This window comes from Oncorhynchus keta, chromosome 13 (assembly GCF_023373465.1).
Source record: "Oncorhynchus keta strain PuntledgeMale-10-30-2019 chromosome 13, Oket_V2, whole genome shotgun sequence".
NCBI lineage: Eukaryota > Metazoa > Chordata > Actinopteri > Salmoniformes > Salmonidae > Oncorhynchus > Oncorhynchus keta.
The window spans coordinates 23,740,389-23,763,682 of record NC_068433.1 but is presented as its reverse complement, the minus strand read 5'-3'; the positions used below and the strand labels follow the sequence as shown (position 1 = coordinate 23,763,682).

The window sequence follows — 23,294 nt, the reverse complement described above, 5'->3', positions numbered from 1 at the left end:
CAAATAAATACTATCACCAAGTCTCATAAACATTTAACGTATATGTATAACCTACTTCCACCTAGGTGGTCTCTGCTTCCTCCCAAGGGTTGTCTAACAATTTCAAACGTTCAATTATTCCAGAGAAATGTAGGTTCGTATAAATTTAACAGCGAGGCGCCACTTACTTGCCAGAATGACTCATTAACCACAATGTGCTCTAGCAAATGACAGACTTTAGATATAACAGGCGTCTGCTTACCTTGTAATTTTGTAGTGCTTGCACGTGGATCAATGGTCAGTCCAGCGAAGTGGTCACTCGCTCCTGGCTAGTATGCCAAATTGTTGGTCAAGTTCTTCAACAGATGATCAGGTCTATATAATTATCAAACATATATATTGGTAGTAGAAAGGAAACCCAGACACTCTGTTTAAGTATTACAATTCTCCTTTAGTAATAACATTTGTAGGCAGAAGTTGGTACAGAGTACAGTATATGATAGTACAGTATATCCCCAGTCCTCCTTGCAGGACTTTCCCTGGCAACAACATTTTAATAAATCTAACCTCCCCCTGACAGCAACAACCATCCTGTCAGCAATTAAAAGCTCGGAAGTGGGTTTGACCAAAACTTGACCTTTCATCACAGGTATAGGGTCATAACAGGGTGAAGGAGTCTAAGCATTTTCTGACAGGTGGCTGTTTTCATCAGGCCTGCGGCAGCCTTGTGTTCTCAGAAAACCAGTGGTATTCTCAGAACCTCAGATAGCCTTGGGGCTCAGACTCCTTCTGAGCATAGGCGGTTTCCGCCTTCTGATAGTGTCTCTAGGGCACAACACTCAAAACAGGTGTTAACACACACAAAGAGGTCTTTACAGTTTGTCATACCACAATTTATTAACCCTTTAAAAGGTATGAGGCCTTGTTTTAACCCCTTCCGTTCCTGTGATCGTCCTCGAGGCACGTGTCATTGCGCTGCTAGGGGGGGTACTGTCACGAATCCCTCCGGAACTTTCATCACGCACACCTGTCCCCTATTCCCACTGATTAGTATTTGTATATATGTGCCCTTTGGTTTCCATGGTCTTGTTGATTATTGCTACTATGTCCGTTGGTACGTGTGAGTACCTGTGCTGTGTGTTCTGGGATTTCGTGACCTTGTGGATTGCGCAGATGATTACAGGTCTCGTCCGGTGTGTTAATCATCGTGCGCGTGTGTTATTTATCCAACGTACTCCACGCTCTTTTGTTTGGGTTTCAACCCTGTGTTTTTGTTACGTGTTTGATTGGACTTCGTCCCCGTGCACACAGTAATTTGGGTGAAATAAAAACCCATATTACGCATTCCTGCATCTGTCTCCCGAATCATTCATACCAACGTGACATTTGGTTTTTAATCTGTTACTATAACCTAACAGCTTCAGACACTTTCATAATTTTCTCGGATTGTTCCTATTTTCAACTATTTTGACATTAAAATAATAAATATTATTTCTTGGCCTTCTGTATCATCCTGTTGACCTCATTTCTTAATTTCTTATCTATAAATATATCATCTGCCCTGATTTTCCTAAACTCCAGAAAGCGTTAATTTCTATGCTTAATTGCCTTTAAAATGTTATAATTGATCCATGGTTCAGTTCTTTGCTTAATTCTAACCTTTACATTTTTTTTTTTTACTGTAGCCTGCTTATCTACAGCATGTAAAAACAATAATTTAAAATGTCCCCAGGCATTCTCCTCCTCATTGCATTTCAATACAGCAAACCAGTCCAATTTGCTCAAACAATGAACAAAAATATCTGCACCATAATTCTTCATAGCCCTAATTTTCATTAAGTTATGACAATTCAAAACTGTTTTCTGAACCTTCCTACTACAGAAAAGGATGGAATGACCACCGAGCCCATAGTTTATACAACCCTACTACTATTTGATATCCTTGATCTATCCGACACCAACACAAGGTTAATGATGGTTTGGGTAGAAGGACAGACCCTGGTGGGCTCATTAATCAACTGGTAAAAAGCAAACAGATTACAAAAATTCTTAAGATCTTTAAAAGTAGCATGGCCCTATTAGAGCACATCTGTATTAAAATCACCAGTAACAATAACCTCTGATTTACCAAAGTCTGTAAAGTTGGAACAAGTCTTCAACAATTCATAAAACTTGTACTGGTCTGGTGGTCTATAACAGGTTCCAACTACAATAAGTTTACATTTTGGTTGCTTGCTTTTCTAAAGTCTACCAACCTTGCCAGCAGGCATGTCAGCTAAGATAGGTAGGCAAGCTAGCTGCTCTAACTTGATAGCCTGAAATGGCATCTTGGTAGTTAGTTATGAGGTTGGGAGATTGGGAACCTATCTGGGCTAAACAGGGCAAATCTGAGGGGGTACGTGCACCTGTGCCCCATATGAGCATGTTGCCCCCTGCTGTTGACTGCCTGTCTGTGTCTTGCTTTTAACATACGGTGATTGCTACATATAGCTTGCCTAAATGGCTGCATGTAACTCCCCTTCTGAAAAAATAACATGACATTTCTAGACAACCTTTTTTGTGTTGTTCCTGTTTATGTTTGCAATAACTTATTGTTACAACAGACAAACTAAGTTTGTTTTAACTGTTTTGTGTACAGGTGGCAGTAGAGTCACATAGTGACTGAGCAGCAGCTGAATGGATGTAGGCTAGTTATCCTGCATGCGCAGAAATCTCAGTATTTTTGCAACAGTAAACCTGGTTCTAGAAGATCCGGAACCTCAGCCACTATGTTTGAAGAAATGGTCTGTGTAAGTGGCCGTTCCCTGTCTCGTGTGAACATGCTTTCCAGCGTGAGACCAATGGCTCTGGTTTACTTATTGTCAATTCAATTTAAATTTCAGGGCTTTATTGGAATGGGAAACATATGTTAACATTGCCAAAGCAAGTGAACTAGATAATAAACAAAAGTGAAATAAACAATACAAATTAACAGTAAACATTACACTCACAAAAGTTCCAAAATAATAAAGACATTACAAATGTAATGATCTCCCCACCCGCCCCAACTAGAAATATTGTTTTGCAAGTGATGTCTCCCTTCTGGGGACGGGGGAATAGGTAGACCAGAGTGACCCTGCTCAATCCGAAAAAAATAGGGAGTGGGGTGTCTCGCTTTCTCTACTGTCTCCGTCATGAAGATAATATGTATGTACACGCATCCTGGCGCTAAACATGCAGCATAGCAACTTCTTGCTTTGCCATCTGCTTACATGCAAACTACTTAGTTGATTACCACATCTCTCTTTGCCTGGCCAACACGGCACGTACCTTAACCCCAGAGTCTCCAGAATAAAATGCTGAAGGTGGAGCTATAAACTTCGGTTTCGCCATCCGCAAAACTCTTGCGCGTTTACCGCAAAAGGGTTGTAATTCAATGATGTGTATAAACCCTGGATGTCTGACAGGGGGCGCTGTATTGAATCCACCGCGCAGTCATCTTGGTAATCCTCCATTAAAAAAAAAATATATAAATGCACTTATTAATGTCTACATTGGTTTATGACACGTTTATTCTATTACAGAAACCTGAATGCATACTTTTCAATTGTATTATGTTAGCTAAACATACAAATAAAACAATGACAAATATATTAAAAGTATTTTTTTAGAGAGTACTAATGTTACTGTCCCCACTACAATGACAAAAATACTTAAATACATTTAATTTTTTTCTTGAAACATTTCACTGAAATATTGTGGAATTCCATTCATTCCTATGGAGGACTGCTCCGAATGGGAAGTGACAATATGGCCGACTGTTTTTCAAAGCCTCTCAATGGCCATTTTACAATCAAGGGTTTGTGTACATTATTGATCGTATCCAATTACGTAGTCCTTCTCAGGAGGGAGAGAGAAAAGAAAAATCTCGTTGGCCACGAATTCCCTCTGCTGAAATAAGGGAATGCTCGATATCTTTATTTTCTGGAGCAATAAGGGTAGGTACGCTAGCTAACGAAACAATAAGTGAGTGTAATTTGATGCCTGGCTGAAGTTTGCTCGCTGCGAATGGATTTCATGCCCCCTTTTGTTTTGCCAGCTACTGTAGCTAGCAGCTAACGTTACTGTAGCAAGCTAGCTAGCCTCCATCGATTTTACATACGTGGATAATGTTGGTGAAATTGTTTGCTAGCAAAATCTTGGAAATGCATTCTTTTTGCGGTATATTTTAATTTGATCAGCGAGTGGGTAAGATGCTTGCTAACTTTAGGGGGCTAGTTTACGTTAGTTAAGAAATAAGACGTCATATCTATGCCATGGTCTGCTTTTTACTGGGTGATCCCAATGTCCGGCACTGACACAACCTCTGAGTAGATTACTTTATGTCGTAAATTAAGTTTACTCATCTCCACGATATTATAGTACAGGTATCAAAATTAGAGCTAGGATGTGTGACCACAATATTGGATACGGTAAAAATACCACTGAAGTTATGAATTGGTTATATATCAGTGGTAGACATTGACATCAAATATTGTTTACAAAGTTACAGAACATCAATAACTGATCATCATCATTCCCCTGACTAGGATTCTTCTTCAGTGGTTATCAGGAGTGTGATCTAAAGATGACATCACGATCCAGCCCAACTGGCTTCTCTAATTTTCTTGACAGTTACTGTCAACAACACTGAGCCAAGAAGGAGCAGTTCAATCATGCCCTCAACACAGAAGAACCCATTGGGCTTTGGCGAGCGAAGAAAGCTGGACATCTCTCAACCTTTGCAGCCTTGAAGGAGGCTGGTGGTGTTGCCCACGAACACAACTTGGATCGTGTGTTTGGACTCTGCAGCAGTCACCAGTTCACCTCTTGGATATAGATGGAGGAACATGTCTGCTTGTGAGTCTGTTTGACCCAACATCCTGACAGGAGCACTGTCTGAGGAAGAGCAAACATGTCCCTCTCAGTGAGTAGAAATCGTGTGTGTGTGTGTGTGTGTGTGCGCACTTTTGTATGAGAGATGGTGATTAAAGCGGGCACAGATGGAAAGGCGCCCAACTGGTGACATGGCACTATACTGCTGTTTCAATCCAGGGTACTGTTTGAATACTTAAAAAAATGCATGATCCTTTTTTCTTTGGGAGAATCATCATGACGTAACTGGATCGGGTGTGTTTAAGGACATTTGGCCGAAGTGAACCATTCGTTTTTCCCATCAAATACTGTCAAATCAGTGATTACATCATTCAGGGAAGGGAATGAATGAAGGATGCGTTTTTAAGTAATTGAACATTGTCCTGGCTTCCATCCACTTGAGCTGGTGTTTGAGTATAGCTCTTATTCATTTGGCGGTGTGCGAACCGTAGCAATGTGTTTTGCAACCTAAATCAAAAAACTAATCGGACAATCAGACACTGTTTCACTTTGTTTGAAAACGTTTCCTTGAGACTGAACATGGCAGGGGGCTCAGCTTGTGTCTCTATAGCCAATCCCCAGGGGGTTAGGGCTTTGAAAAGGAGAACATGATAGGAGGGCCAAGGGATGGCAATTAAACCCCAAACTAGAGACAGATGTTGCCTACCTCCCTCCCTCCCTCCCTTCCTTTTCTCATTACCATTTACGCCTCTTGTCTTTTAAATAATTGACCTCCCTCCTATCACTGTCTCTTTTCTATTCCCCCTATAAGTAAGTAATGTGTGCAGTGACTGAATATGCAGTGATTCAGCACTTATATCAGTATGTATTTATTCATTATGTGACTGTGCTCTGAATGAGTCTCTCTCTCTCACACCACTCTGTTTTGTTTTGCTTCTCCCATCCCATCTTTCTCTTCTATTCACTAAGACTGTTATACAAATAGCTATTCTCAATCTCTTTCTTGGCATCAAGTCAATGCATTTCTCTATGTCCAGTCAGTATGTAAGATGTGTGCTTCCCAGTGTGAAGTCAGGCCATCTCTCTGTCTCTGCATGCATTTCTATCTTCAGTGTGTATGTACCCCTATGAGTAGGGCCCAGACTTTTTCCAGACCACGTGTTAACTAGGATAGTGATGATTGTTTGTGAATCTCCCTTTATTTCTGAGTAATTATTGTGTAATAAGTGATTATTCTTTTTTGGTTATATCTTTTTCGCTCTCCTCAGACGGTGCTGGCGAAGGCCCTGTTTGACAATGCAGCAGAGAGCCCTGAGGAGCTGGCCTTCCGGAAGGGAGACATCCTGATGGTTCTAGAACAGGAGCAGGGAGGGGGTCCTGGCTGGTGGCTTTGCTCCCTCCACGGGCGGCAGGGCATCGCCCCCGCCAACCGCCTCCGCCTCCTCCACACCGCCCCCGCCCCAGGGGTCGACTCCAGACCCCCCAGCCGCGCCCCCAGCGAGGACTCTGTGTACCTCTCCCCAGTCCCCCTGGCCCGCACGGCAGTCTCCACGGAGGATGTGGATGGGGTCTACCGCACCCCACCTAGCCTGGGGGAGGCCCTTTACCAGAGCCCAGGGGCGGTGCCTGTCGCCTCTAGACCAGGGGTCCTCCGGGAGGCTGAGGTAGGGGGTCGACCCCGCTCCCGCTCCAGCTCCGGCACACGCCCCTGTCCCGATTGGGACGTTGGGGTGACGGGCCGCCCCCGCTCGCCATCCCTCCGGTCCAGAGGCACAGACTCCGCTGGGAGCCTCTACCAAACCCCATCCACTCCCACAGCTCTCGGGCCCCAGCACCACAGGGGTCTGGCTGGAGACCCTGGACCAGAGAATGTCTACCTGGCCCCCGGCGGGATTCCTCGGGCGGTGGGTCTAGCTCCAGAGGGGCCAGAGGACAACACTTACCTGGTCCCCAGGGAGACTGTAGCGGCGGTAGGCCACTCTGACGGCTGTTACCTGGTCCCCAGAGGGATGGTCCTGCCCAGCGAGGAGGTCTACCAGACCCCCACAGGAGGGTTAGTCGGGGGGACTGTGTCGACCCAGGTTACTCCCATCACTACTAGGGTCCTGGAGGCTCAGAGCTTCACCCTTTCACAGATAAACGGGGGCGGGGGAGCCCCCCTTAAGCCCCTCACCCCTCAATCCAAACTGGCACAGGACACCCCTCGGATGATGTACCAGACCCCCACCCCTGTGGGAGCAGGGATTCTCAGGACTCCACCTGTCCTCGCACAGGGATCCCCCAAACCTCAGCTGAAAGGGGTGACCCCCAAAACCCCAGGGACCCCTGGTGGTCAGGGTGGAGTGCCCTCCACCCCTCCCATCACCAGGGGGAAGCTAGCTCCTTCTGCCCCCCTCAGGGGTTCCCCCTTGCTGGCCAGAACAGGACAGGGACATGGCCAGGTGCCTGGATCCCCAAACTTTGCTCGTAAGCCCCCTCCTCCAGCCCCTCCAGTGAGGGGGGTAACCAGAAAAGACTTGCCCCAATCCGTAACCCCTGTATCCACCTCTCAGCCTGCCCTCTCCACCCCCCAGTCGACTCCTGTACCCCAGTACCAAGAGAGCAAAGATGGAAGGATGGCGTCGAATGAAAAGAAACCGAATGGGCAGAATAAGAAAGGCGAGGACAGAGAGTGTGCAGATCCTGATGGCGACAGCCTCGATGAACAGGTAATAGAGAAAGGGAAGACCTTTCCAAGTTCAATGTCCCTGCTCTCTTTCTTTCCTGCCCCTCTTATTCCATCTCTTTCTCTCCACAGTCTCTTGTCATGATTAGGCCCAGAGTTTTTCCCTGTCAAGTCATGTAGTCAGGGAAAACGCCAATCCTAGTTAACCACTAACCACGTTTCCATCCACATTTTTAGTGCAAGTAAAGTCATACCGTTTAAGAGAAAAAAATCACGACAGCTGTGATGGAAACAGGATGTTTCGGTATTAACTTGATAAATGCCGCCACATGCCGTGGAAACTCCTTTTATTTATGTGCAAAATATTGATATAACAACCATCATATCGAAGTAATATTGGAATGACGGTGACCTGGTGTGTGGTCCTCCCACTACGACTCGGGGAAACCATGCAGTTTATTGGGCTACACATGAACTAAGTGATGAACTTCACAGGGCGGTGAATGTGCACGGTGATGACCTTGATCCTCATTTCCAATAAATATCGATGTGACATGATGATCAATGCTTGACTGCTGTATGACAAATACAAATATTCTCTCTCTTATCCATAATAATGTCATCATGTAGTTGAAAATGCGATGGAAACACATTGAACATTCCATTTTTATGCAGTACGTGAAACCTGAAGCGGGAAAGTACATTTTGTGTGGGAAAATGCACATATTTTCTTTATGTGGATTTTTGAATATTCGCATGAAAATCTGTGGCCAATTGGATGGAAACCTAGCTTATGTGAACTAAATGTCTGACATTGTGACCTTGTGCTTATAACAAGCATATAACAGTCTTATAACATGCTGTCTTGTGGTCTGCCTGGTCTCCTAGGTGTATGATACTCCTCCCAGGAGTAAATGGCAGCGGCCAGCCCCAGCAGCGCTGTGTGATGATGACAGCATCTACAACACACCCCGCTCCCTTCCCCCACACACTGACCTAGAGTCAGAGGTCAGTCAGAATCCATCCTCTATAGTACAGAGACCACCGGTCTCCTCTCTCTCACTCTGTATTTCTCTCTCGACCCCTCTATTTATTTGTCCCTCTCTCTCAGCTCTCAACTTTCCCTCACCTGTTCTTCCCTCCCTCGGCTTCTCCCTTTCCGCCTCACTCCTCCCCACCCCTCTCTCTCTTCCTAACCCCCTCTTTCTCTCTCAGCTCTCAACTTTCCTCCACCTGTTCCTTCCTCCCACAGCCCCGCTCTCTCTGTCACACCTGTTTCTCTGTCTGCTGCAATCCAGTCTGTCTGGTCTGAATAGTGCTGCAGCTATTTTCTCCCTGTCACACCCAACTGTTTATACTGCAGTGGGAATGTATAAGCCAGGCTATACTATCTCCTCTTTTCTCCACCCTAGAATATACATCTATAACAAACAGTACTAATGACCAATGACCTTAGAATGACTGATTTCGAAAGGCTTCAAGAACAATGACAGTAATGGTAGAGCTTTTTCTCTCTCTCCTTCCTTCTCTCAGGTCTATGATGTTCCCACCATCATACTTAGCACATCGTCAGAGCCCCAGCAGCAGACTGTCAACGTCCCAACGGCTGTTATTACTCATGAATCGGAGGAGGACGTTTACAGCCTCCCAACCCTTCCTGGCCTACCCCTGGGCCTGGCGGACATGTCCACCATCGCCCACCTAGAGGGGACGGAGAGCGGCCAGGTCTACTCTGTCCCCGGCTCAGGGAAGAGGGCTCCGCTTGGGCTAGGCGAGGGCAGTGACCCGGGGTCCACCCCCGAGCCGGACTGTGGCGTCTATGACATGCCCGCTCTCACCCTTGACGTCTTGCCCTCTTCGACGATGTCAACGTCGTCTTCGTCTTCCACACGTCGGCTATCTGTATCCAGTAATGGGTCTGGTGATGTCCAATGGAGGAACTCGCTTTCGGGCCTTGTCCAATCAGTGCTTAGCTCTGCCTCGTGTGCCCCTGTCTCCTCGAGGGATCTGGCAACCTCACTGGCTGAGATCCTGTCCGTCTGGAAGACGAGTCAACCCGACGAGGTCCCTCCCCCTCTCCAACAGGCTTGGGCCCATCTCTCAGACCTACTTCCTGCTTTGTCTGCCGGTGGCCACGCCCCTCCGTCAGATGCTCTTCTCTCTATGGTCCAACGAGCGCTGGAGGACTCCACCATCCTATTTCAGACCCAGGGGCGGCCCCGCCTCCCTTCCCAGGACTCCCTCTCCCGAAGACCCCTACCCGCCCTGCCCGTAGCTGAGGTGAAACCAGTAGGGAGCAGTATGGGACCACGCAAGGGTAGCTGGATCCAGGAGAGACCCTTACCCCCCACCCCCCAGCCGGCGTTCCCTCGGCCCCCCGCACAACCCTCCACTGTGACCATGTCCATCACTGTGGGGCAGAGCGACGGAGAGGAGGGGATGGGGAACGAGTACGCAGGAATAGGTCTGACACCTGCCCCGGCACCACTTCCTCTTGGAGACAGTGTGGGATACGTGAAACTGCAGGTCAGTCTTCAGCCTTGCTGGCACCTGTTTGCATTTTCCATTGTGTTTTACTCATTAAGCAGACACCTTTATTTAATAAGTGCGCTTGCTGGATCCAGTTTTAATAGACAGTATCTGATGTCTGGGACCATAGCTGTATGTGTAAAAGTGATGTATCTGTCTCTTTTCCTCCCCAGGGAAAGCCAGAGCCTCCCTCAGATGCTCGAACAGAGAATAGGTCAAACCAGACCCTTCACACCACAGAGCCTAGGGTAAAACACACAATCATTCTCACACCATAGAGCCTAGGGTAAAACACACAATCATTCTCACACCACAGAGCCTAGGGTAAAACACACAATCATTCTCACACCACAGAGCCTAGGGTAAAACACACAATCATTCTCACACCACAGAGCCTAGGGTAAAACACACAATCATTCTCACACCACAGAGCCTAGGGTAAAACACACAATCATTCTCACACCACAGAGCCTAGGGTAAAACACACAATCATTCTCACACCACAGAGCCTAGGGTAAAACACACAATCATTCTCACACCACAGAGCCTAGGGTAAAACACACAATCATTCTCTCACACACACTCCATTTTAACACCCAACACCACACAACATGAATTTTCACACCACGTACACTCTCAGATGAATCATTGATTCCGTTTATGTATTTACTGATGAGCTCCTACCAATGTTCCCTTATTTTCTGGGGCACTGAGATCAATTCTAGGTCTTGTGAGCGGGAACTTGCACGTTGTAAGAATCGCATTGTGTTGTATGATGCAAGAAACCACTTTATAAAATAAAGTATCACCATACAGAGAATTAGACAATGTAGACTACCCCTCTGTCTATTGGCTTATTTGCATATTCAAGCCTGGGTTGAAAAACACTGCCCCTTTTTATTTAACACACGCTTTTTTTTACCTGACTGGCTTTTTGAAATGTAGCCTATATGTTTTGTGCTCTTGTAGGAGGCAGTAACTCCCCAACGCTGACCTATACTTATTTGTAACTAGGCGAATAACTTGCTAACTAGCAAAGAATGTCAACAAAAGGGTATACTGCGCTCCGATCTGAAAAGCGTATTCACCCGCGGCTGATTCAAATCAAATTTGATTGGTCACATGCACATGGTTAGCAGATGTTGCATTAAGTGTAGCGAAATGCTTGTGCTTCTAGTTCCGACCGTGCAGTAATATCTAACAAGTATTCTAACAATTTCACAACAACTACATTATACACACACAAGTGTAAAGGAATGAATAAGAATATGTACATATAAATATATGGATGAGTGATGGCCGTGCGGCGTAGGCAAGATGCAGTAGATGGTGTAGAGTACAGTATACCCTACATGACTCATCTCATATGTATATGTAAACATTTTATAAAGTGGTATTGTTTAAAGTGATGAGTGATACATTTATTACATCCAATTTCTTTATTATTAAAGTGGCTAGAGATTTGAGTCAGTATGTTGGCAGCAGCCACTGAATGTTAGTGGTGGCTGTTTAACAGTCTGATGGTTTGAGATAGAAGCTGTTTTTCAGTCTTTTTCGGTCCCAGCTTTGATGCACTTGTACTGACCTCGCCTTCTGGATGATAGCGGGGTGAACAGGCAGTGGCTCGGGTGGTTGTTGTCCTTGATGATCTTTTTGGCCTTCCTGTGACATCGGGGGGTGTAGGTGTCCTGAAGGGCAGGTAGTTTGCCCCCGGTTATGCGTTGTGCAGACCGCACTTCCCTCTGGAGAGCATTGCTGTTGTGGGCGAAGCAGTTGCCATACCAGGCGGTGACACAGCCCGACAGAATACTCTCGATTGTGCATCTGTAAAAGTTTGTGTGTTTTTGGTGACAAACCAAATTTCTTCAGCCTCCTGAGGTGGAAGAGGCGCTGCAGCGCCTTCTTCACCACGCTGTCTGTGTGGGTGGACCATTTCAGTTTGTCCGTGATGTGTACGCAGAGGAACTTAACTTTCCACCTTCTCCACTACTGTCCCATCGATGTGGATAGGGGGTGCTCTCTCTGCTGTTTCCTGAAGTCCACGATCATCTCCTTTGTTTTGTTGATGTTGAGTGTGAGGTTGTTTACCTGACACCACACTCCGAGGGCCCTCTCCTCCTCCCTGTAGGTCGTCTCGTCATTGTTGGTAATCAAACCTACCACTGTAGTGTCGTCTGCAAACTTGATGATTGAGTTGGAGGCGTGCATGGCCACTCAGTCACAGGGAGTACAGGAGAGGGCTGAGAATGCACCCTCGTGGGGCCCCAGTGTGGAGATGTTGTTTCCTACCCTCATCACCTGGGGGCGGCCCATCAGAAAGTCTAGGACCCAGTTGCAGCAGACTGGAATACAGCAGACTGGGATAGGGATTGATTGAATATGTCCGTAAACACACCAGCCAGCTGGTCTGTGCATGCTCTGGGCATGCACATCTAGGCCGGCAGCCTTGCGATGGTTAACACGTTTAAATGTTTTACTCACGTTGGCTGCGGTGAAGGAGAGCCCGCAGGTTTTGGTAGCGGGCCGTGTCAGTGGCACTGTATTGTCCTCAAAGCGAGCAAAGAAGTGGTTTAGTTTCTCTGGGAGCAAGATGTCGTGTCCGCGACGGGGCTGGTTTTCTTGTTGTAATCTGTGATTGACTGTAGACACTGCCATATACGTCTCGTGTCTGAGCCATTGAATTGTGACTCTACTTTGTCTCTATACTGACGCTTAGCTTATTTTATTGCCTTGCGGAGGGAGTAGCTACACTGTCTGTATTCGGTCATGTTTCCGGTCACCTTGCCATGATTAAAAGCAGTGGTTCGCGTTTTCAGTTTTGTGCGAATGCTGCCCTCAATCCACGGTTTCTGGTTGGGGAAGGTTTTAATAGTCACAGTGGGTACAAAATTCAAAAGGCACTCGCACAGTTGAGCAATCTACTTTGCAGGTGCATGGCAACAATTGAACAGGAAACCTTACACTGCTCTTGATAGTATCACTGATATTTAATAAGCTTACGTATCCGCCTCACGGCCTTCGTCAGCTTTTGTGATTTAAAAAAAATATTTGCACCCTTATGTAGACCTGGTCCCAACCACATCCGTTCCACACATCGAATGGGTTTGGAGGCAAAGGAAAAACAAATAAGTGCTACCAAATATCAATATGCATTTCATAAATATTACAAAAGTGTATATATAAGACGTATTAACACGTCTGTAAAATCTCAATGAGGACATAGCAAGTTTTTATTAGTCATTGGGTACATCGTACGAAAAACAGAGTAATCTTAAATAGGCACATAATTCATGTTCAAATTCACAACATAACAAACATAGGCATTTCATCATTAAGTCCTTTCGGAAGTAATGTCTGGAGGGTGAAAATCCCCAAACATTCTCTTTTACTTAGAGTATTATTGAAATCACCTCCCCTGTCTGATATCTTAACTTTCTCTATGCCACAAAATCTAAAGGTGAAAATGTCATGCTTCAGGTCATCGAAATGTACTGCGACTGGATAATCCCTGTCGTTTCTCCTGATTGAACTTTTGTGTTCACTAATTCTCTGTTTGAGAGAACGAGAGGTTTTACCGACATAGCAGAGCCCACATGGACATTTAATAATGTAAATAACATGGGTGGTGGAACACGTAATAATGTAATATATTTGGAACCGTTTTCCTGTGTGTGGGTGGCAGAAATATTCCCACTTCATCATATTGTTGCACTGTGCGCATCCTCTGCATTTATAGCTACAATTTGTTAGAGGGCGTAAAAAGGGCCTGGCTGATTTTCTTTTGTGGCTGGCAGTTGGCATGAACCAATCTATCGTGTAAATTGCGACCTCTCCTATGCACAATAAGTGGTGGATTTTTAATAGTCACAGTGGGTACAACCTCACCGATGCACTTGCTAATAAACTCGCTCACCGAATCCACGTATATATCAATGTTGTTGTTTGAGGTTATCCGGAACATATCCCAGTCCACGTGATCGAAGTAACCTTGAAGCTTTGAATCAGATTGGTCGGACCAACGTTGAACAGACCTGAGCACAGGTGTTTCCTGTTTTAGTTTCTGTCTATAGGCTTGGAGCAACAAAATTGAGTTGTGATCAGATTTGCCAAAGGGAGGGTGAGGGAGGGCTTTGAATACTTTGCGAAAGTTAGTAGCAATGATCCAGAATGCTGCCAGCCCGGGTCGTGCATTCGATATATGCTAATACAATTTTAGGGAACCTTGTTTTCAGATCAGCTTTTTTTAAATCCCCAGCTACAATAAATGCAACCGCAGGATATGTGGTTTCCAGTTTATCTAGAGTCAAATGAAGTTCTTTCCGGGCTGTCGAGGTGTCTGCTTGGGGGGGATATACACAGCTGTGATTATAATCGAAGAGAATTCTCCTGGTAGTTAATGCGGTCGGCATTTGATTGTAAAGGAATTCTAGGTCAGGTGAACAAAAGGACTTGAGTTCCTGTATGTTGTTATGATCACACCACGACTCGTTAATCATAAGGCATACACCCCCACCCTTCGTCTTACCAGAGAGATGTTTGTTTCTGTTGGCGCGATGCGTGACGAAACCGGGTGGCTGTACCAACTCTGATAACCTATCCTGAGTAAGCCATGTTTCTTCTTGGGCTACCCCCGCCAATAGAATTCTACTCTGTTGAGCTCTGGCTCTGCCTTCAACAAAATCAGACTAAATTTAGCAAAGTTAGATTTGTTTTGGTTTGTTGCATTGAAAAGTGGCTGAATTAATGTTGATCCGATCACAGAAAAAACATTGATCTATATAATGCCAACTAATGGGGCAAATTCAGTGTTCAATCTCTGCTCAGCCTAGCATTTCTTCTGTGCGGCAGTCCTGGAGGAGGTGCGCACGACCACGCATGCGCTCAGCTTAGAGGGAACGTTGGCTTGGACTGTCTGTCCTTCAGTCCAGTGAGTCAACATTGATCTACCTAACTGTAGGTTACATTGACAGTAAACCTGCTCTCTCTCTGCCCCTTTATCCAGTTTCAACCTGCCTGGATCAACTCAACTTGTTTACCTTAACAGTATCTCTCCCTAAATCTCACCCTTTCTCTCCTTCTGCCATTTTTATGCTCACTAAATCTCTAGGCTTAGGTTGCATCCACTTGTCATAGACACACAACAAGAGGTCATCTGTGATTCTAAGAATTTGACATAATTGACAATTGGGGCCCATGACACAATAAATGGCAGTTCCATGAGTGACAATGTTCATTCTTTACCCTTACAATGATGGCTCTATCTCACTCTCTCTTGTCTGTCTTTCTCTTTCTCTCCATCCAGTTGAGCCCCTCCCCTCCTCTGCCCGTCTCCCTCTCTCTGGAGGACTCAGAGTTGCTCTCCTTCTATTCTTCCCAGTCTCTGTCCCACCTCTCCTGTCTGGCCGATTCCATTGACGTGCTCTTCCGCACCGTGCAGGGGAACCAACCTCCCCGCATCTTTGTTTCCCGGGGGAAGAGTTTGATCGTGACGGCACACAAGCTGGTGTTCATCGGGGACACGCTCTCCCGCCTCCTGACCTCTCCTGACCTCAGGGCAAAGGTCAGCACACATTTCATGACAGGGTTGTTTTCATTAGGGCACACTGTAGCAAAATGTTTTGAAACTGGAAAATGAAAACGAGTTAAGGTAGTCCCTCCCCGTTTCATTTAGTTTTTCTTCAGTCTGGTGCCTAATTTACACGATGTTGCATTTAATTCCAAATGTAGGGTTTGATATGACATATGACATTGATATACTTGATGTTTGTGATTCTGTCTTGTGCTTGTTTGTGATTCTGTCTTGTGCTTGTAACATAACTCATATGAGATTTAGGTCAAGGTTTAAGGCATTAGGGACAAGATTATGGACTTTTAGTTTAGATTAAAATGCATTTTGTCCTATGATGAATCCATAATCAATATATTTTTGTATTTCTCTCTCCGTAGGTCACAACCTCAGGTGGGCATCTGTGTCAGGCCCTGAAGGCTGTCGTTGTGGCAACGAAGGGGGCAGCCCAGAACTACCCATCAGTCGCTGCCACCCAGGAAATGGTGAACTGCGTGGCCGAGCTGTCCCAGCATGCCGCAGGCTTCTCCGGCCTGCTGCAGCTTCTCGCGGAAATATCTTGACATTATTTCTTCAACGTCTCTTCTTATAACGTGTTTACAATACATTTTCTCTCTACTTTGAAATGCCTTAGTTGTTGTTACAATGTGTTATCTTTCCAATTGAACAGTTTGACGTTTTAAGTGAGGTTGAAACATTGAATTTCAGTCCAGAAGAAGATTTGATCTGTGGCTCAAATTCCCACCCAGTTAGATTTTGTGTGTGTTCTTGTATGTGTGTGTTGGTTGGCTTTTGGTTCTTTTAATACCTAGTCACTTCTGTGCTTTTGGTGCCAAGCACACTTTTCATCTTGTGTGTCCTGATTGATGAACATTGTTTTTGTTTGAACCCTGTTCGTGACAGTCAGTGTCCCTTATGGGCCACCGTATTATTGGAGTCGGACTATTTCTGTTCGGTTGCCATTATTTTCTCTTACATTGAAATAACTGTTTCTTTTCTTTTATCTTTGCATCCTTATTTATTGTAGGTAACCATCCATCCCCCTCTCCAAAAATATAAATTGAGCCTCACATTCTGCTGTGTGTTAGTGCTATGGAGGAGAGCAGGGATAACTTGATGAAGGTGCAGTTGGGGGTGTGTATGTCAACGCCGTGGCAGCTTTACTGTGTGTTTCTGCCTGGGCTTGGTGTTGCATTTGAGAATCAAATGTAATAAAACAACACTGTAAAAAAAAGTACTATAGGATGTAAACTATAGGAGTTTAAAAGATGTCTAAATCAGATCTGGGACCAGATCACTCTTTTACCCCCTGCAGTTTCCTACCTTGCAGTCTGGAAGACAGGGAGTGAAAAGAGTTATATATGAGTTAACTATATGAGTGTTTAAACAGGACTGAGATATGATAGATGGCACGATTTGAAAGAGAACATGAGGGGGGGTACTACTCTTGTGAAAGGGATAATGGTGGAGCAGTAGAGCGCTTAGTCGGTCATGTTTGTTCCCACAGTTAGGCCAAGTGGAAAACCTGTATGTAAACTTTTACTTCTCTCCACTTGTCTCGCTTTCCATTCACTCGCTTGTCCCCCCTCCCTCTCCTTTTCTCTCGATTCCCCACACGCATTTCACCTTTCGTCACACACCCTGGCTTTCCCACACAGCTCTAGGTACTAGTTTGGCCATATTTGTTCTTGGGCTACTCCTATCCAATCCTCTCAGATCCTAATAAGTGCATAAGGGGGTAAGGGATAGTGGTTCATTTGGGACTGGGGAGCAGGTTTCTAGGCTTTTGTGTTGTTGAAAGGCACTAATTGCCCCTTTAAACTCAATGCTACCACTCACACCCTCACCGGTACTGCTGTCTCAAAGTCTATGCAGCAGTGGTATGTTGGTGATAGGAGGATAAAATGAACAAAGATGCATCAGTGCCAAGAAAAAGTATGAAGAACTTTCACCAAACTCTCGTGTTTTGCCTTTGAGCTCTTCCTAGTGGAAGGTAGCAGTATTTCTACAGAATGCCTGCCTGCACAGCGCACACCACATCCATGGCCTGACAGTAGAAAATAATCATCATAATAATAATAATTGTATTTATTGATAATTTTTTATTTGCTTTATGATCTGCTTAGCTTTAAGTTGCTTTATTTCTTATATGCACGTATTTAACAGGGATGTTTTCACTTCACACAGTGAATTACATTTTACTACAATAATGGTTCAAAAGAACAAGTGGAGAAGAGCAGTTAGTTTGATTGAGCTATAATTTTTTTTTTTTTTGACTTTTTTTTTTTTGTACCAGAATATATTTTTTAAAGTTTTTACACTAAAGTGAAATTGTTGGTATTGGCTCCATGGCTAAAAAAGCCACATGGATCTATCCAGTCTACATTTCATGAAAGTTGAACACTACAATGATGCCTGACTATGTTCCCCTCAAAAATGCACAAATACATTTGTACAATTACATTGATTGTTCTGTCTTGCTGTGGATTATTTCTGATGAAAATATGTCTATGTATTTTTAAAAGGGTGTTTTAAATTAACTTTGTTGTTACATGTTTTTTTGTCAATATTTTTCTGACATGATATTGTGCACTGTCTGGTTCTGGAAAGGACACTCACATGGATAAGTTAAGTTTAAATAATGTGAAGTCATTTAAAATCATTTTTGAAGCGTTAACAAGGCTAGTGCAGTATTGGCTGGTAACTACAGTAGGAAAGCGATCTCTTTCCACCCCCTCCGGAGATTTCCGAACCGTGACGTTAGCGGGGATTCGGAAGACGTAGTGACGCCTGTTGGAGCTCGACCGAGTCGACAGAGCGAGTGACAGGAAAGCAAAATGGCGGATGAAGATGTTACGCTGAATGGTAAACCTCTACAATCGCTCCGTGTGGCAGACTTGAAAGCCGCTTTGGAGCAACGATGCCTCCCTAAAAGCGGGGCGAAAAATACACTCATTAAGCGACTGAAAGGGGTAAGCTTGGCTCAGGTTTTTTGCTTCTATCAACAAGCTGGTCAAGTTCAGCAGGAGGCTATAGAGTGGGGTTATAGGCCGTGTGTCGGTAGTTCGGGGGAATGCATAATATTTGGCACTCATACCCGTGCGGAAGATTTCAAGTCTAGCGAATTATGCATCAGTGTGTTTAAAGATGTCGAAGCAAATTTAAAACTATGTCTAGTGTGGTACAACACTCTTCAAAGTTGAGATGTGTTGCACGGCCCGAACTGAAGGCCCAACTGGAGTGTGTGTTTATGCTAGCGAGCTAACTAGCGGTACTAGTCCCTCTACTGTATTTTTGAGCTGCTGTCCTCGGGCCCGCGCTCTGGGAGGAGGGGGCAGGGGCATTGGGTACGCGCCTGCCCATATACACGGTTTATAGTAGCTCACTAGTTACATAGTTCGCTTAGCAAGACAAACATGTTTAGGAGATAATTAACGTGAAATTGCTTTTCTTTTCCTCTTCAATTTACTATTTGCCTAAATGACATTTTCCTAAACACTACCACAGCTGAAAAATAAATCGCTTTCATAAACACTAGTGCTGCATATGAATGTGCCCACCATAAGAATGAGCAAATCCCCAATTGCATTATAATTTCCACATAAGTGGCGTAATAACTTAATTGCACACAATGCTCAGCAACCACACAGATATAACGACAAGTTTTTTAATCTGCCATGCAGTTTCCTTTGCTTGTGTTATTACAATGTCCTGTGTGTGAAAATGGGCTATTCTTCTCCCGAATTTCAAATTGAATGCAAACTAAAAGGTTTGCTGGCACTCGATAAATTCAAAGACCCGAGTCGAATTGGATTTACGCATCGCCGTGCAGCTTTGCCCCTCCTATGTAACTGACATCGACCGATCCCTTTCGCTTCTACGTTCCCTATTTATATGGGATAAAAACGGCTTTGTTCATTAGAATATCATATCCATGCAGAGGACAGGACAGAGAGAATGAGTGTTTTGAGACCCTGCTTCTGACCACGATGATGACGTGTTGGGCATGATTTGCAGCAGCACAGAAACAACTCCAGCCAGAGTTGGTTCATAGGAACTAGAGGTCGACATATTCTGATTTTTCAACACTGATACCGATTATTGGAGGACAAAAAAGGGCCGATTTTTAAACTGTATTTGTGATAATGACAATTACAACAATCCTGAATTAACACTTATTTTAACTTAATATAATACATCAATAAAATCAATTTAGCCTCAAATAAATAATGAAACATGTTCAATTTTGTATAAATATTGCAAAAACAAAGTGTTGGGAGAAGAAATTAAAAGTGCAATATGTGCCATGTAAGAAAGCTAACGTTTAAGTTCCTTGCTCAGAACATGAGAACATATGAAAGCTGGTGGTTCCTTTTAACATGAGTCTTCAATATTCCCAGGTAAGAAGTTTTAGGTTGTAGTTATTATAGGAATTATAGGACTATTTCTCTCTATACCATTTGTATTTCATATACCTTTGACTATTGGATGTTCTTCTAGGCACTTTAGTATTGCCAGTGTAACAGTATAGCTTCCGTACCTCTCCTCGCTCCTACCTGGGCTCGAACCAGGAACACAACAACAGCCATCCTCGAAGCAGCGTTACCCATGCTACCCATGCAGAGCAAGGGGAACAACTACTCCAAGTCTCAGAGCGAGTGACGTTTGAAACGCTATTAGCGCGCACCCCGCTAACTAGCTAGCCATTTCACATCACATCGTTACACCAGCCTAATCTCGGGAGTGGATAGGCTTGAAGTCATAAACAGCAGAGCTTCTGGCAAAATGCACGAAAGTGCTGTTTGAATGAATGCTTATGAGTCTGCTGGTGCCTACCATCGCTCAGACTGCTCTTTCAAATCATAGACTTAATTATAACATAATAACACACAGAAATGCAAGCCGTAGGTCATTAATGTGGTCGAATCCGGAAACTATCATCTCGAAAACAAGACGTTTATTCTTTCAGTGAAATACAGAACCGTTCCGTATTTTATCTAACGGGTGGCATCCATCAGTCTAAATATTCCTGTTACATTGCACAACCTTAAATGTTATGTCATAATTACGTAAAGTCCTGGCAAATTAGTTCGCAATGAGGCAGGCGGCCCAAACTGTTGCATTTACCCTGACTGCGTGCAATGAACGCAAGAGAAGTGGCACAATTTCACCTGGTTAATATTGCCTGCTAACCTGGATTTATTTTAGCTAAATATGCAGGTTTCTGTGTATTGATTTTAAGAATGGGATTGGTGTTTATGGTTAGGTACACATTGGAGCAACGACAGTCCTTTTTCGCAAATGCATCGATTGTATGCAACGCAGGACACGCGAGAGAAACTAGTAATATCATCAACCATGTGTAGTTATAACTAGTGATTATGATTGATTAAGTTTAATGCTAGCTAGCAACTTACCTTGGCTTCTTACTGCATTCGCGTAACAGGCGGCGTGAGGCAGGTGGTTAGAGCGTTGGACTAGTTAACCGTAAGGTTGCAACATTGAATCCCTGAGCTGACAAGGTAAAAATCAGTCGTTCTGCCCCTGAACAAGGCAGTTAACCAACTGTTCCGAGACCGTCATTGAAAATAAGAACGTGTTCTGAACTGACTTGCCTAGTTAAATAAATATTTTTAAAAATCTGCAAAATCGGCATCCAAAATGACCGATTTCCGATTGTTATGAAAACTTGAAATCGGCCCTAATTAATCGGCCATTCCGATTAATCGGTCGACCTCAAATAGGAACAACAGGTTGTTGTCCTATCTACGGTGCTACATTTATCTCCCTTATTTGTTGACTGATTTCATGTATGTGCTTGGAATAATTTGGTTAGTTTTGCTACAATGTAAATGTTAAATGTTTATTACTGTATTGCTGCTACTCTCCGATGATGATCCCGCCATGCTAATACTGATGCACCAGACTGACGGTGTGTCTCTTTTGGATAGTGGGCCCATTGAGGAGAATGAAAAAAATATCTCTTACTCACCTGCATTTTTGTGAACATACAACAGCATTGTGATGTGTGTTTCAACCAGTATTTTGCTCTCTGTTTTAGGCTCTAATGTTGGAGAATCTTCAGAGGACCTCCACTCCCCATATTGGGCTCCAGCCGAACTCCCAGGTAAGAGCCCAAGCGAAACACTACCGATTGGAGAGTCAACACTAGGTGGAAGTTACCTGATTTTAATTTTCAGTCATCTGTGTGTTTGACCAGAGCTTTATTTATTTTTTACTCTCAAATTGATTAGAACATATAGTATTTCTACCTGTATCGTTACATGTAAGGTTGTGTCTGTCTTATTTATTATTATTTTTATTTTACCTTTATTTAACTAGGCAAGTCAGTTAAGAACAAATTCTTATTTTCAATGACGGCCTAGGAACAGTGGGTTAACTGCCTGTTCAGGGGCAGAACGACAGATTTGTACCTTGTCAGCTCGGGGGCTTGAACTTGCAACCTTCCGGTTACTAGTCCAACACTCTAACCACTAGGGTACCCTAGTGGGGTGAGTCATGTATATATTAAATTACACAGATAGCCTTTCCCTTCCTGTTTTCTAATGTTGTGCCTATATCCCATGTGTGTTTAGATTGGGGAGGAGATGAGCCAAAACAGTTTTATAAAGCAGTACCTGGCTCAGCAGCAGGAGCTCCTCCGCCAGAGGCTGGAGAGAGAGGCCAGGGAGGCAGCCGAGGCCGACGGTAAGACATCCACAACAAGGCTCTAATATCCACACTAGCATACACTACTTAGCATGTAATGCTAGTGTGGAGTAGGCATTGGAACATAATCCCAGTCTATTCCAATATCCACACTAGCATACTACTTAGTGTGAAGCAATGTTTTGAGAATACATTCTAAGTGGTATGCTATTGTGGACATCTCCTCTCTACCTGAACACTGGATGATGGACCCAATGCTTTATACATGTGCCAACTGCACGTCTAGATAGATAGTGGCACAATAGTGTTTGTTAACAATGGTATATACCTGAATGCAGGGCAGTTAGATTAGTGCCTTATACATCTGCATATGGATGTACCTGAGTGAACTTCTCATCAGCATATATGGATAGTGGGCCCATTTCACCATGTTATGTCACCCAAGTCCTTATTGTCTCCGATGATGATCCCGCCATGCTAATACTGATGTATCAGACTGACAGTGTGTCTATCTGGGTGCAAGTGAGTTAAACTCACCTTCTCATACTGACTGGGTCAGTGTGGGCTGAGGAGAACTACTAGGAATTAACCACGATTCCTACTCTAATATATTTGACTCAAAAGGCTACAAATAACTTCTGTCAGTTTAATTTATTATTGTATACCGTTTATTTTGGTAAGTGAGTGAGCAGTCTTTGTTTACTCCATTCCCAATTGAGTTGTTGTGCAGAGTCTGGAGACGTCCCAGTTTCATCCTTTCTAAATGGCCAAAAAGCTTATTTTGTTGTCAAACAAATGGTGTGCTGCATGGCCTTTTTTGGGTAAACTCTGACCCCTGACCTCTAACCTCTCTGTGAAACAGAAAGCCCAGCGGGCCCCGAGGAGGAGGAGCACACAGAGGAGGGCAACGACAGCGATTCCTATAACCCTGACAAGGTCAGTAGCCTACACACAGACAGTAGCAGAAGACGCTAAAAAGCCAACCACATTTGAACGGTCCTCCAGATATATGTATTCTCCTATAAGTTATAT

The 23,294-nt window shown here is 44.2% G+C and overlaps 1 protein-coding gene and 2 non-coding genes across 5 annotated transcripts; all 3 read left to right on the top strand.

Moving 5' to 3' along the window:
• The first annotated feature begins 3,783 nt into the window (after positions 1-3,783).
• Positions 3,784-18,060, top strand: LOC118392089 (embryonal Fyn-associated substrate). 3 transcript variants are annotated; one of them, XM_035783725.2, is made up of 8 exons: positions 3,784-3,956; positions 4,548-4,924; positions 6,102-7,541; positions 8,387-8,506; positions 9,032-10,024; positions 10,201-10,275; positions 15,465-15,587; positions 15,974-18,060. In XM_035783725.2, the coding sequence occupies exons 2-8, from the start codon at positions 4,913-4,915 to the stop codon at positions 16,154-16,156; spliced, it is 2,946 nt and encodes a 981-aa protein (XP_035639618.1). In that variant the 5' UTR covers positions 3,784-3,956; positions 4,548-4,912; the 3' UTR covers positions 16,157-18,060. The 3 variants fall into 3 exon arrangements, with proteins under 3 accessions (XP_035639618.1, XP_035639616.1, XP_035639615.1); XM_035783723.2 differs by having other exon boundaries at positions 3,785-3,956; positions 4,633-4,924; positions 15,330-15,587; XM_035783722.2 differs by having other exon boundaries at positions 3,785-3,956; positions 15,330-15,587.
• A 3,418-nt stretch (positions 18,061-21,478) lies between these two features.
• Positions 21,479-21,561, top strand: LOC118392794 (small nucleolar RNA U6-53/MBII-28). Its single transcript, XR_004827439.1, has one exon. It is a non-coding gene; the product is annotated as a small nucleolar RNA U6-53/MBII-28 (small nucleolar RNA).
• A 1,156-nt stretch (positions 21,562-22,717) lies between these two features.
• On the top strand, positions 22,718-22,836 carry LOC118392792 (small nucleolar RNA U6-53/MBII-28). Its single transcript, XR_004827437.1, has one exon. It is a non-coding gene; the product is annotated as a small nucleolar RNA U6-53/MBII-28 (small nucleolar RNA).
• The last annotated feature ends 458 nt before the right edge of the window (positions 22,837-23,294 follow it).

Bases quoted from the DNA above. Each gene is read 5' to 3' on its own strand.
- LOC118392089 (XM_035783723.2), top strand. The intron at 8,507-9,031 runs GTCAGTCAGAAT...TCCTTCTCTCAG, and splicing joins ACACTGACCTAGAGTCAGAG to GTCTATGATGTTCCCACCAT. The intron at 10,276-15,329 runs GTAAAACACACA...CTCTCCATCCAG, and splicing joins TTCACACCACAGAGCCTAGG to TTGAGCCCCTCCCCTCCTCT.